The following is a 15,480-nucleotide window of genomic DNA, read 5'->3' on the forward strand; positions in this document are numbered from 1 at the left end:
ATATAAAAAAAGAAAAATAACAAAGGTTTAACTCCTTGAACAACAATTCATGCATTTACATATTTCTCCAGCAAATTAATCTTTAAAATTCTCTTAAATATACACATTTATCTGGCATTTTTAAAGTCATCTTCCAGATTATTCCATAATCTTATACCCTGGACTGAAGTACTCCGTTCCTTTTAAACTGGTTCTAAATTTGGGTTTAACAAACATCTTTATCCCCTTGAGATTATAACAACTCTCTCTTTTAACAAAGTGTAACTGAATGTTTGAAGGTAATGTGTTTTTATGAGCCCTATACATAACTGATAAAATATTATAATTAACAAATCATAGAATTTCAATAACTTCAACTGATGGAACAATGAATTTGATGGGTGATAGTAACACTTCCTGGTGATAATTCTTACAGCTCTTTTCTGTAAAACAACAATAGGTTCTCTGTGACTGTACGAGCCCTGTCAACATGTGTTACACACAAAGATAAAAGTCAGTTCTTCAGATTGAGCTGAAAGCTCATATTTTCAGGGTTTTGTGATGAGGCAGGTCACGCTGTGTGCTGCAGCCTCTGTAACATTTACAGCTGTAAAAATCAGCTGAGTTCGGTTTAAAACTAATGTTTTGCAACACTGTCCTCCAGAAACCAGCATGAGAATGAAACCGGATCTTTTGACCAGATCGGTTTCGAGCAGTTCCTCATGGTCATGTCTCACTTCCGACCCCCGACTTTAAAAACCAACGAGGAGGAGAAGATGGCGATGAGGAAGGAGAAAGTTCGCTGTGAGTAAAATATGTTAAAAAGAACGTAATGTTGTTGTTTGTCTACAGCTCCGTCTTCGTGTATCTGAACGCCAAAATAACAGGAAGAAAACGACATCGCACCCTGACAGCTCTGTTATTCCAGTCATGCATGCACACACATGCACATTCAGAAGAACAGAATTCCTGCCAGCATGTGAACTGTGACATGTGAACATGTCTCTGCTGGAAACATGACCGTGGCTGACACAGGAAATATTTCAGATGATGATGTCGTCATAAAACCTTGTTATAACCTGTTTGCTGCTCCACGCAGGTGGTTCACATTTCATCACACACACGTAGGGAGACCGGAGGAAGATGAGTCATTTTTCACATTTAGGATCTCTACATGAAGGCAACCATAATGTGGTCACTAATTTACACATCTGCATATATTTCAAGATATTGTGCCTCTCTTCAAACAATCAGAATGAGTAACACAACTGTTTTGATAATGTAGCATGATCAAAAATGTTGTCTCATGGCCACATCCCTAAAACCCACCCCTACACACACACACACACACACACACACACACACACACACACACACACACACATTTTGTATTAGGACCGTTCATTGACTTCCATTCATTTCCAGTAGTGTTTACAGAAGGGGTGGGCAATCCTGGTCCTCGAGGGCCGCAGCCCTACAGGTTTTATGTTTTTCCCTCCTCCAACACACCTGATTCAGACATTAAATGACCTCTTCCAAGTCCTGCAGTATGGAGGACCCAAACTGACATAACTAGAAAAAAAAGCAGAAATATATAAATGGACCAATAAATAAATTCAATTAAAAATGCACTAGTTAAATTAAAAAAGGAGAGCTTTACCTCACGTTTTATAATTTAATTGACCTTCGTATTTATTTTTCCAACTTAGTTCCAACAACTAATATAGTTTTGCACATAATTTACATTTTACTGTTTTTATATATATATATATATATAGATATATATTACATACAGTATATATGTTAAATAAAAGTCTCCTTTTTGAATTATATTGGTGCACTTTAAATGTATTTATTTATTTATTTATTAGTCAATTTATATATTTCCGCTTTTATTTTTAATTATGTCCGTTTCGGTTCTCCGTACTACAGAAGCCTGATAATCACCCATTCATTCAAATCAGGTGTGTTTGAGCAGAGAAAAAATAAAACATGCAGGGCTGCGGCCCCCGAGGACCAGGATTGCCCACCCCTGGTTTACAGCCTAACACTGACCACTTACCCAACAACTAACCTCACAGGTACCTACCTGACCCTAAAAGTAACCTAAACTCAATTCACACCATAGTCCTAAACCCAACCCCCAACCCAAAAATAAAGTTCCACCATATTAGGACCGGTCTTTGGTCCCCATTAGGACTACTGGCCATGGTAGGTGTGTATACCAGAAACCGTCCTAAAAAGGTAACAAAAACAAGTACACTCACTCATCTTCCCATCCTTCCCCCATCAAGTGTATTTTATTTGTTGTACACAATTCAACCGGTACAATAACTTTTTTACTGTTACAACTTACTGCAAAACTGCTGTTTATTTAAAAAAATAGTACTTTCAAGAGTGCTTGGGAAGCGAACACTAACATTTGAAAAGAAAACACTAGAAGTGAATCCCTGTTTCAGAATTTTCTTAAGTTAAACCAGTGGCTCAACCTACCCCAAAGCTGCCATTTTCCCTTTATTTCTTCCCACAGCTAAAATGCTTCACTTATGCTAGGTTTATGATGTCATGTTGTAGCTCACAGATACAACTGATGAATTAAACAAATGTAAAAATATTTACTATGGGGTAAACACAATTCCTGTTAAACTTATGATAGACTAAATTCGCTTTCAAGGGTGAAAAATAGTTTTTTACGAATAAAAGTTTAACCACTTTAACCACATGGTTCTTATCTTCACAGACGCCATGAAATTCTGCCTTCCTCTGAACTATTTGATCACATGATTTTGTACACATTGAGGAACAAATGACTATTTGCTCAGATTAAAGTAAACTTGTTGAAGCTGAGAAACTTTGTTGGTTTTAGTAAAATGTATTTACACTAAACCTCACAATAATAGATTAAATCTTGTGACCTGTAACTTGATACCTGACTGAGCAAAGTATTTATTTATTTATTTATTTATTTATTTATTTATTTATTTATTTACGGTATTTGTTTGTTTATTTATTTGCATGTAGGTGCTAGCTTTGAGCTAATATCTCACTGGACCACAACAGCTGGAGACTAAAAATTGTAAAGGCCCTGTCACACGATGATGTTTTAGACAACTTATGAAATTTATTTTTCCACTAAATTACTAAGAGTTAGATGTTTTATGAATTTGTTAGCATTACAGTGTGTACACGCCTAAAGGAGGCTTCCTGTTGATTTTTTTTTATTAATTCCACCTTCAACAAGGATGTCTCCAAACCTTTCATAAGTAAACGTCATAGTCATAAAACGTCATAGTGTGACAGGCCTTTAAGCATTTTCAATGAATTTTCAGTTGCAGACTTTGAAATCGGACTGTTTGCAACCAAGTCACTCAAATAATTGCAGACTGTTTATATGAGGAAAAGGGGATTCTTTAAAAACTGGTTAAAAAATTACTTAATATCTAAAGTGAACTGTAATTGTCAGGTATGTCTGTACAGACATAAAAATTAAAAAAGTGTCTAGTAATTAGGAACACGTAGTAGAGTGTAATTGAAACCGATAAAAGTGAAGTTTTTATAAGATATTATATTTTTTTATTCTCTCTGCTGCCTTTCATTTCATTTTATTTGTGATTTTGATATACATGTATTTTTTCTCTCATTTTTCTTTTTATTGTATATCGTATATAAAATTATTTGTTTTGTTTTGATGAAATGAATCAATTGAAAGTGAAGTTCCCGGAGAGGGTGAACCAGAACTTAACTGTAGTTGCAGTGAAAACATTTTTCATGTTGCTGCTCTGAGTGTTTCAGGGTTTGAAAGAACCGTTGGTCCACATTTGTAGAATAAAAACTCAAAAGCTACATGGGTTTAATCAAGGAATAAAGAGGTCTGTTGGCTTGATTTATTTTTGAACTTTTTAATATTCAAGTATTCCTTTTACCAAATAAAACTAAGCGTTTTTTGTTTTGTTTTGACCTGAAAATCCTCTCAAACTTGTCTTTCCAGTTTTGTTCAACATGCACGACACCGACAGTGACGGCATCATTACTCTGGAGGAATACAGGAAGGTAAATAAATAAATAACCAACCTAATTAGATGCTTTTTATGCAACATAAAACTGCCTGTAAGTGAAATTATTGAAGAGCTCATTAATCTTTACAGTGAATTATGCAGCATATCCAATTATTAAAACAACAAAACAAGCTTGTATCCCTGTTTAGACCCCAGACGGTTAATCTCAATGTCAATGTTTTTAAAAAGCATTTTCTAAACAAAGAATCAGTTCAGATCAAATCTGTTATATGCAAATCTGTGAGCACAAACAGTGGACAGAGTAATCAAATTGCCAATGAATTTAATTAAGGTCAAGTTAATTTTGGGTTTTAAAATCCACAGTTTTCCCCAAACAAAAGGTGACCTTGAGTCAGGAGCTTTTAAATGAAGCAAATCTGATTCCTCTCCTGTTTGATGCATGATGTACATTCCCTGCTATAATCATGTTTAAACGCATTAAACAGACGAACCGAACATTTCCTCCCATCTAAACTGTGCTGTGCTCAAGTACGAGCCGAGGGTCCAAACATGCACATGCATGCACTTTAGCCACAGCATAATGTAAACTATACATGTTTTTACATTTTACATTTTTATTTTGCCTTGGTTAGAAGGTACAGCAGGTGGAGGGATGAAAACTGTTTTTTCTTTTTAGTAATTATGGAAAAACGGTGAGGAAAAAAAACTGCACTGAATTGAGAAAGAGAAAACCTTCTAGAGGTTTTTAGCGTTGCACTGCAAAAACTGTCCATCTAATCACGTTTTAAAATCTTATATCAGCCAAAAAGACTTTTTGATCTTGTTTTGAGACTGATTTACTAAACAAGAACTGATTGTGTAAGAATAATCATCTTGTTTTCAGAATGTGTAAGATTATTTGTCCTGTTAGCTTAAAAATTTGACTCAATAAGTCAAAACTTTCTGCCAATGGAGTAAGAAAAATTTACTTAAGATTCTTGAAGTAAGAAAATATCGAGTCAAATCAAGTATTTCAAGAATCTTACCAAGTAAAATTTTCTTACTCCATTGGCAGAAATTTTTGACTTAATTTGAGTCAAATTTTCCAGATAACAAGACAAATATTCTTACACAATCAGTTCTTGTTTAGTAAATCAGTCTCAAAATAAGATATAAGGTTTTAAAACTTGGTTAGACATTTTTTTGCAGTGTGTGTGTCCCTGTGTCCAAACTCAGACCACGCCCGGCCCACCTAGACCAGGTAGGCAGGGGAGCAGAAGCAGAAATAGATCGAAATTAGCAAAATATCAATATAATAGCATTAATATCATACAATAAAATTATCATAAAGTAGGACCGGGCAGAATCATATTGTGTGCAGTTTATTGTCAGAAATACTTTAATTAAAATTTTTTTTTTTGGCTCTTGACAATTAATATGATTAATGCCAGCAGGAAGACTGACTGGAGATTTCCCCGTTCAGTCGATGCTCCTCTCCGCTTCAAATATAGCAAACATTTAAAATAAAAGTTTTGTAATTTAATAATTATAACTCTGGTTTTACTTGGTCTATCAACATAATTTAAAATTTGATGTAAAGTCTGAAGTCTGTACTGTTGACACAAGTTGGAACCGATTTTTACGGAGAGCAAATCTTTCTCACTGGAGTGATTTACGTAAATGTGACGAGGGCATCCAGGGACTCCACGGGATTTATCATCATATTAATCGTTATCGGCTAAATACCACAATTAATCATGATACTTTTTGTTTTTTGCCAATATCGTCCAACCCTAGCGTAAAGGCAATATTTGAAGAGTCGCTGCAGGTGTATGGTTATTTCGCTATTCCAGCTCGTTTGATTTCTGACTAAAATATTATAATAAACACGTCCATACAAATGATTAAAAACATTAACAAGTGACGTAAGCGGCTGACAAATTTGGCCTTTGGAGGAACCAGCTTCTGAATTTGGACACAGCCTCTGATTCAAACATTTATTGTAGGATTTGTCCTAAAAATCTGACCTAGTGGTTTAGTTTAGTTTATTTATTTCATTTAAACAAAACAAAATACATTCAAAACATAAAACAAAATGAGAGAAAAACGAAAAAAAAAAAAAACCATACACATAGATATTAAAATGAATTGAATGAAAATAATATGAAATGAAAGGTAGAAGAAAAAAATCTGCCCCCATTTCCAAACATAACATTAAATTCAACAATACTAATCAAATAATGGTTTAAATCCATATATTATCAGTAAAGCTTCAATTAACAAAGACAAAAATTGAAAAATAAAAAACAAGCTTACTCTTTTTTTCGAGCAACAAATCATATTAATAAACCAGAATGTAAATATAATATAAATAAAATGATATAATATGATATATGATATGATATAATATAATATAATATATAATAGGTAAATTAAGATATAAACCAACTACATAACAGCAAATCTAAAATGTTACGTAACACCAAACTTTACTTAATACATACAACTTCCTTACCTCTGATCCTTTCGGTCTTCTGTTCTTGCGCAGGTTGTCATGGAGCTTCTGTCAAAAAGTGGCGCCATGGGGCCGGACGCCATGGGGCCGGACACTGCCAGGGCCATAGCAGACGCTGCCATGTTGGAGGTGGCGAGCGCCAGTGAGCCTCAAATGGTAACACAACTCCCTGAAACTGAACCGCTAAAACAAATCAAAGTCTCACACGCCTCGTTGCTCCCCGCAGGGCCCGAATGACTTCTACGCAGGGATTACGTTGGAGCATTTCGAACAGGTTTGCATTTCCCCCAACGTTCTGCTGATGAACAATATATTTTGTCCCTTTTTTTTTTTTTAAATGAGAGATTTGCTTGTCGTCTCACAGATGTTACAGCGCCTGGAGCTAGAGTCCAGGATGTACATCCGTTTTCTGGATGTCAACACAGAAACGATGCATTGTGGGAAAGCAACCATGTGAAGGACTTGTTGTTTGAAGGAATTCTTTATGTCGCTGCTGTTTTTTGCAGAACTACCTTCCGTAAAATTAAGCCAAAGACTTGTAACATGCACTAATATATTTTTAAACGTGTAAACTAATTTTAATGTTTGTTTTTATAATAAGTATCTCTGCTTGTATGTTTTAGAAATGTGTTTATGTTGAATGAACCTGCATGTGTTGATCATGCATTGATGTCCTTTTTTTTTTTTGAATCAGTGCTGCCTGAGGGCCTGAAGATCACTGACTTTCAGCCTGACTTTTCATACAGGTTTCTACAGATTCTTCAACATTTCTAAAAATGTTCACGTCAGAGGAACTCAGTCATCTGACATTCACGGGTCGACTGCTGTGCTTCCCATTGTGAAGCCTGCAGGCTCGTACCATTCCTCTGCAGAGCCAGAAGAATGGGGTATTTTATTCCTGCTGGGACTTAATAGTTTTTGTTGTAAAATAGGATATCAATCAGGAAAAAAAAGTCTGGATTTTGTAGAAAAACTGATGGACGTAAACACATTTTATTGAGAAAATCAAGCTATTAATGCCTTTTTTTATTGTTGGGCTGCAGAACTGCACTGTGTCAAATCTAGGAAGTAAAACATTGAAAATAAATATGCAGTGAAGTTTTACATGTGTGATAAGGAGTTGCAAGAGCTTCATTTGAGCACTGAAGTACAACATTTAAAAAGCTGTCATTTAAAAAGAATAATAAAATTTAAAAAAAGGCAGATGGAGAATCCAACTGTTCATTTTGTCCATTCAGTTACATCATCAGGGTTTTATTTGCTCTGTTGAAAACTGCACATCAGTGAGCCAGATGGGAGCCAGCCAGCCTGTCGTAGGGCACCGCCAGGTTAATGTTGTAGTTGTAGCCGTATGATTCGATGTAGTCGGACCTGCAGATGGGTAAGACGTGATCCTGTGACAGCGTGTCCTCTGAAAAGTCGTAATGGCAGATGACTCCCCTGTGTCTGCGGAGTGACAGCATGCCAGTTACAGCAACAAGAGATCTGGGCAGGTTTTAACAATGATCACATAGTACTATAATAACTAAGTACTGTAATTGTCTTGAGGATGCCATGTCAAAATAAATGATTTGAATCTATAATTGTTGGGAAAACAATCTCTAAACAGACAGTGAACAACACAGCTGACTGTATTCTAATATTAACCACAGAGAAATCAAACAATGTTTCTTTACCCTAATCAAGCTAAACTATCATAACAAGCATTTTATTACCAATTACAGATTATTTCTAATTCATAAACCAGTAAGGGGTAGACTGAGGCAGATTAAGACCTGCGATGAGCGGTGAGGTCATCGTCTGTGATGCAGGCTCCTCGTGGCGACTTGTCATCAGGGATGTTGGCTGTTAGCAGCGTGCTGGCGTTGAAGCGGACATGCCTCACAGGATGCCTTCGAAAACACACACAACACCCTCAGCCTGTACCCCTAACATGTAAGTTACATTTATTTTAGTAGATGTGTCTGAAGAAATGATACGGCATTGATATTTGTCAAGAAAAAAAAATACACTTAAGGTTATACGATGTTTCTGGAGAGGTTTTTGTATCAAAAAATAAATAAAAATCAGATTTCTCACCTGTTGTGCATTTCCCACAGCTTAGCTCCCATCCTCATCTCCCACACGCACACCAAGCCTTCGCCCCCGCCGCTCACGATCTTCCAGTCGTCCACCTGAACACAGGTGACGCCCAGGTGGTGGGCGTACAGGGAGGCTGCGGAGGAGCCGGTTCGCAGGTCGAACACCCTCACCCTGCGTCATAGAGGGGAGAAAGGAGAAAGAACTCTGGTTTACTGAGCAGGGTTTATTTGGCTATAAAACTATGCATAGACTTGGTTAACAAATTTATAAACTTATGCAGTCGTTAAAATAAATATTGAACACGTCACCATTTTTCTCAGTAAATATATTAGTAGAGGTGCTAATGACATGAAATTTTCACCAGATGTCGGTAACAACCCAAGCGATCCATACATACAAAGAAATCAAGCCATAAATGTCCAGAAATGAAGTTATTTGTAATAATGTGGAATGGCACAGGGAAAAAGTATTGAACACGCTTACTGAAATTTATTTAATACTTTGTACAAAAGCCTTTGTTGTCAATGACAGCTTCAAGACGCCTCCTGTATGGAGAAACTAGTGGCATGCATTGCTCAGGTGTGATTTTAGCCCATTCTTCCACACAAACAGTCTTCAAATCTTGAAGGTTTCGTGGACCTCTTCTATGAACTCTGATCTTTAGTTCTTTCCATAGATTTTCTGTTGGATTCAGGTCAGGTGATTGGCTGGGCCATTCCAGCAGCTTTAGTTTCTTTCTCTGAAACCAACTGAGAGTTTCCTTGGCTTTGTGTTTGGGCTCATTGTCTTGCTGAAATGTCCAGCCATGTTTCATCTTCATCATCCTGGTAGATGGAAGCAGATTTTTATCAAGAATGTCTCTGTACATTTTTCCACTCATCCTTCCTTCAATTATTTGAAGTTTGCCAGTACCATATGCTGAAAAACAGCCCCACACCATGATGTTCCCACCTCCAAACTTCACTGTTGGTATGGTGTTTTTGGGCTGATGTGCAGTGCCATTTGACCTCCAAACATGATGTGTATTCTGGCATCCAAACAGTTCAATGTTGGTCTCATCTGACCAGACTATATTCTCCCAGTATTACACAGGCTTGTTTAAATGTTGTGCAGCAAACTTTAAAGGAGCTTCAACATGCTGTTTCTTCAGCAGTGGAGTCTTGCGTGGTGAGCGTGCATACAGGCCATGGTGGTTCAGTGCATTACTTATTGTTTTCTTTGAAACAATCGTACCTGCTAATTCCAGGTCTTTCTGAAGCTCTCCACAAGTGGTCCTTGGCTCTTGGACAACTCTTCTGATAATTCTTTTCACTCCTCTGTCAGAAATCTTGTGAGGAGCACCTGGTCGTGGTCGGTTTATGGTGAAATGATGTTCTTTCCACTTCTGAATTATGGCCCCAACAGTGCTCACTGGAACCTTCAGAAGTTTAGACATTCTTCTGTAACCGATGCCATCATTATGCTTTGCAACAATAAGGTTGTGAAGGTCTTGAGAGAGCTCTTTACTTTTACCCATCATCAGATGGTTCTTGTGTGATACCTGGCCATCATTTGGGACTGAACCAGCTGATATAAACTTGCACTGACAAGGGGCAGGCTTGCTTTCTAATTACTGAGAGAGTTCAGCTGGTGTCTTGGCTTTCCATGCCTTTTTACACCTCCCTTTCTTCATGTGTTCAATACTTTTTCCCTGTGCCATTCCACATTATTACAAATAACTTCATTTCTGGACATTTATGGTTTGATTTCTTTGTATGTATGGATCACTTGGGTTGTTACCGACATCTGGTGAAAATTTCATGTCATTAGCACCTCTAGTAATATATTTACTGAGAAAAATGGTGACGTGTTCAATACTTATTTACCTGCTGTATGCAAAGCACCACTGCACAAGAACTCAGAAGTCATCAGAATGGATTTATTGTTTTGGGTAGGGGTCAGGATGGGGTGGGGGATGCTAATTGGTGGGCCCAATGGATAACCCTTCATCAGAGCTAAACAAAAACAAATCTGAAGCTCCTATGGTGAACAGTTTGATTTATAAGCATGTTTTGTATGTCCAGACACTTTTCAGATGGAGCCCTCTCTTCTAATATGGGGTTCATCGTAAAACCGTTGGCTGGCGCAATGTAGGTCAGACATCTATATTCCTGCCAAATTTCATGTGTATTGGTGCAGCCGTTTCCGTGCTATAGTTGACCAAAATCACTAAAAATAAATAAATAAAAATAAACAGGACAACAATTACGAAACCCCTGCATGTGAAACGGGGGTTTGTCACAATAAATATGCAAAGATAAAGTGACCAACACAGTGATGAAGAGTTATTTTCAGTGTGTAGGCAGTTAAAATGGGGGGAATGTTGGATTTATGTTTTGTTTTGTTTTTTTACAAGTAAACATAATTTAAAACCAGCCACATCAGAACTGCTGAATCCTGCTGTACACAAACTATGAGACAAAAAACAAAAAAAAACTGTTTAAAAATATTTAACTATTTCAAATTAAGTTGAAAATCATTAATAAACTTGTTGCAGAGTTTGCTGTAACTAGTTTTTTTCCTGAATCATTTTACATTTAACTGTTTCCAAATGTAAATCTTTAAATAAACTGTTGTTTTTAATTAATTCGTGCTAACATCTCCTTCATTCTGCAGATAATTAAGAGTTAGAATAATCAGTTATTATGATAGCTTTAATTATAATTATGAGGCATTCTAAAGGGATTTTTCTGCGATGGATAAAAGGCAACATGAGCAGGATTTATTTATTTATTAATTTTTTATTTTTTGGTGCTTTGTGTGTTTCATTAGCAACAAAAGCCCAGGGGAGCTTCAGCTCCATCTGTTGTCGTGTGGCTTTATTGCAGCTGAAAGCATCCAGGACATGACTCCATCCAGGCTCAACCTCCTTCCAAGTCTTCATTACCATAATCAAATTTACTCTGGGGACTCGGGCAGATTTCATTTTGCCGCTATCAAAACTTTTTAAAAGAATCAGATTGAAATGGCTAAATGGGCACTGTGGACTTGTTTGTCTGCAGCCAGTTTCGCCTGTTTAGTGGCATTACGTGACGGGAGCGCACGCAGGAACAATGAGGTCTGAGGATTACTGGCAGACCACAGGAAACCACAAACATAATGCTGGAGGAGACGGTCTTCAGTGAACTGTCACTGGCCCGATTCTTCTTCATTAATCAAGAGAAAGTGTGGGTGAGGCACAAATACCTCCTGAACAGCTTCTTTTTTTCCTTCCCCTAAAGCCTGAAGAAGACATAAATCATCCTTAGCATAATGTCTGACTTAGTCCTGCGGTCACTAGAGAGCTCGATATTCCTGATGAATTGTTATGTTCGCCCAGAATGTGGAGCCGCGCTGCACAGTGACAAGAGTTGCATGATTTCTGCTACGTGTGAAAAAGGCTGTTCCTTCCCTTTGTTTTATGACAACACCCTACTTCCAGTGTGTGAATAAGGATGCATGATATATCGGCATTTACATCGGTATTGGCTGATTTGTCTTGTTTTTTTAGAATATCGGTATCGGTCCGATAAAAAAAACTGGGACGATATTAACATCCGATATTAATAATTTCCTACTTTTTAGCTTTGTGTTTCTGTTTAAGGAGAGGAGATACGTAGTTGGTCAAGTGATAAGAGTTGGGAATCGTATCGGTGCAATTATTCGTCAGAAAAACTTTGCTAATTGTGTGAACTACTGAGGTCATTTTTTCTTCCATACATTTTTTGGCATCTAACTCGTTCCACAATTTTTGTGCTATTTCAACAATTTATATATCAAAATGTTCAGCTCATTTATGACAATTCTTCTTTGACTTTTGGTATTTCAGCTAGTTTTACTTTTTCAGCTATTTCACTTTTTTAGCCACTTTTTTGCCATTGAAAATGAATGGATCTGTTTTCAACATGCTCAAAATCTTTAAAATGTTTCTAAATCTTTACATAAACGTACACATTTTGTTCTGGTTCTGCTCATTGTAGGTACCATGTGCTAATTAATTTTATTTTAGCCAATTTTAGCTTTTTTTGTTATGTCTGCTATGATTCTGCTTCTTTCTGCTATTCTGCTAATTTCTGCTTTTTGTGCTTCTTTCTGCTAATTTGAGCTATTTGTTTCTTACAGTTGCTTTCTCCATTTACAGCTATTTTAACTTTTTTCTACTATTTCAGCTATATTTTTGCTCATTTTTTCTGCAAAGTTGTTTTTTCCCCTCTTTCAGCTTTTTAAAATGAACTCACAATAACACTATTTCCGTTAAATATATTCAGCTTAATTTCAGCAGCTTTGAGCTTAAGTTTTCAGCAAGAAGCATTCACACTAGCGTTTTAGCAGGAAATGCAATTTCTCTAGTTTGTATAAGAATTATTTTTTGGCCCGGTCTGTCCACTGTTGTTTACAAACATTTTTTTTGAAAGTTCTGTAATTTATTTATCATAACTACGATTTTACTTGGCCTATCAACACAATTGAAACATTGATGTATAGCCTGAAGTCTTTACTTTGACACAATTTGGAACAGATTCTTACAGCGAACAAATCTTTCCCACTTAAGTGATTTAAACTGGTCATATGACTAGGATATGAGGCATCCTGGGACTTCAGGATATTAATCAACATTTTAATCGTTACTGGCTAAATACCACAATTAATTGTGATTTTTTTTTTGCCAAAATCGCCCAAACATATTGAGCAATATCTCTTTTATCATGATAGTGATGGTGATGCTGCTCAGCCAGGAATACTTGAAGTAGAGAGCAGAAATGGGGGTGACGGAGGCCAATTTCAAGGCGTTTAGAAACAGCTATGATGTGAAATCATGTTTATTTTTGATTTACATATATATATATATAAATATAAAGAACATTTTCACAACAACTGAAGGTAACTTTATTATGGTACTGAGTTGAACTGTATGCATGTGAAACACATAATGTTGAACCGCTTTCATGTGGGTTTGGTTGGTGGATTCAGCCGAGGTCTTTGGTTACACCAGGTGTACCCGCCTTTAACTTGAAAACTTCAAATGCCAAAAATTGAAACAAAGATTTTCCATAATCTGTTAATGCTCAGAATAAACATCAGTGATCAGTCTCAGCTACTCCCACAAACACATTTAGCTCAATACACCATCTATAAATGTTTGTACAGAACCTGAATCACACAGGTATGTCTTCCCGTCCCCCCCTCTATTTACTGTCCCGTCCCCCTCTCACATCCTTTCTGTTTGCACAGATGTGTTCTTTTGTCCAGACAGCCCCTATCTGAACACCTAATTCGCTCCTTGGATGTGACAAAAAATATCCAGAGTGACGTCTGGGTAAAAAAAAGGGGATGCATTAGGCTTTGGCTTGAAGCCACCCTGACGAAGGGCCAAGTTTGCCGACTGTCTCTCAGTCTCTCCCATTACCATTTGTCCTCGACTCGGAGCTTTATCGGCAGAAGCCAAAGCGGAAGAGCCAAGCTCGTTTGTGTTCCTTCTGCTGGCAAAAGCTGATCAATAAGCCAAGAACGAAACCACAGACACAACATTTTCAACAGGGTCTTTCTTTGTGTTTGCGCAGGTGTTGTTCATCAGAACTAGTAAGGAAAAGGACCAGAACCTAAACAGTGTGATGTAGTCTCTCTTTCGCTTTAAGCCAACTACTTAACAGCCAGATGGGTTTAGGGCTGAATAGAAACAGCGGGGGCAGCTTTAGATGAGGACATGCCAGAGATTTCTCCTTTTCTGGCATCTTCTGCACGGCAGCACCCACTAACAAGAGCAGAATAGATGAGAATGGGTCTTTTATCTGTCTTTTCTTTAAACGGAGAGCCAGGAAGTGGCAAAAAAAATGTGTGCATTCATGAATGTGTTTATCTGCCGCTGAACTGAATCAAGACAAACATTTCTGTTATTATTAACATTCACTAGATGATGGCAGAGACAAGGAGCAAAACAACTCGTGTAAAAATATCAGTGCCTGCCTTTTTTTCTCCAGGAAACTTTTACAAGCTTTGTTTTGTCAAGAAAACAGATTCTTGACTAATGTACTGATATAATAGAGTTTTGTCTTCTCACACGTTCTCTGAACACCTGTTCTGCTTCCAGCCTCGGCTTCCAAGCTTTCATCAGGTGTCGATGGGGGAAAACGTCTCAACAAGTTCTTGGCTCGGTTTTTCTTTTATTTTGCTTTACTCACCGTCTGCAGTGAGGTGTGTGCTTTAGCATCCTTACCTCCTGTCTTTGTTTCCACACACCAGCAGATGAGGGGGGCTGTCTCTCAGGTTGATGCAGGTGAAATCTCCCGGAGAGCTGCCGACACAGATTGTTGGTTTGCTCGTCTCCAGGTTGTAAATGTGAATCTGAAAAATAAAGTCAACGGAACGTCATATTTTAATCTGTCTACAATTTTTGACAGTAATAACATAAATAAACCACAATATAGCGTTTGATGTTTTCAAACAGCACTAATAATGCAAAGCAGGGATGCATGATATATCAGCATTAACACTGGTATCTGTCGATACTACTCATGTTTTAGGGTATCTGTATTGGTCCGATACTTTCAACTGGGCCAATATTAACGTCCGATATTGATTTGCTACTCTAAAGCTTTGTGTTTCTGTTTTGGGAGAGGAAATGGTTGAGTGGTATCTGTTTGATCATGATAGAGTTAGTGATGCTGCACAGCCAGGAGTAACTGAAGTAGGGAGCCATGTCAGCCGTCTGGTCATTTTTTTACAGTATCGAAAAAACATGAGTGTATTTGTGCGTATATGTATGTAAATCAGGGGTGCCCAAAATTTTCCCCAAGAGGGCCAAAATGGAAATCTATCAGAGGGCTGTGGGCCAACTTCAATAATACTGTATATGAAATACAAAACCTTTTTTAAGTGAAGGCCTTTTTGTAT

General features: G+C 37.2%; 2 protein-coding genes across 2 annotated transcripts in view; one reads left to right on the forward strand and one right to left on the reverse strand.

The window, feature by feature from the left end:
- The window catches only part of tesca (tescalcin a), an 11,926-nt gene extending 4,238 nt beyond the window's left edge, over window positions 1-7,688 (forward strand). Inside the window, exons 4-8 of the mRNA XM_014011136.1 lie at window positions 644-783; window positions 3,968-4,029; window positions 6,523-6,645; window positions 6,716-6,763; window positions 6,854-7,688. Of these exons, the coding sequence (XP_013866590.1) occupies window positions 644-783; window positions 3,968-4,029; window positions 6,523-6,645; window positions 6,716-6,763; window positions 6,854-6,946 (466 nt within the window). The 3' untranslated portion in view covers window positions 6,947-7,688. The remainder of the gene's footprint in view (window positions 1-643; window positions 784-3,967; window positions 4,030-6,522; window positions 6,646-6,715; window positions 6,764-6,853) is intronic.
- Window positions 7,464-15,480, reverse strand: part of fbxw8 (F-box and WD repeat domain containing 8) — a 41,361-nt gene continuing 33,344 nt past the window's right edge. The window contains exons 8-11 of the mRNA XM_014011130.1: window positions 14,804-14,931; window positions 8,569-8,742; window positions 8,265-8,381; window positions 7,464-7,935 (exon numbers count right to left, since the gene is read on the reverse strand). Coding sequence (XP_013866584.1) covers window positions 7,770-7,935; window positions 8,265-8,381; window positions 8,569-8,742; window positions 14,804-14,931 — 585 coding nt within the window. The 3' untranslated portion in view covers window positions 7,464-7,769. The remainder of the gene's footprint in view (window positions 7,936-8,264; window positions 8,382-8,568; window positions 8,743-14,803; window positions 14,932-15,480) is intronic.

The sequence above is a fragment of the Austrofundulus limnaeus genome, unplaced genomic scaffold (genome assembly GCF_001266775.1).
Source record: "Austrofundulus limnaeus strain Quisiro unplaced genomic scaffold, Austrofundulus_limnaeus-1.0 Scaffold77, whole genome shotgun sequence".
NCBI lineage: Eukaryota > Metazoa > Chordata > Actinopteri > Cyprinodontiformes > Rivulidae > Austrofundulus > Austrofundulus limnaeus.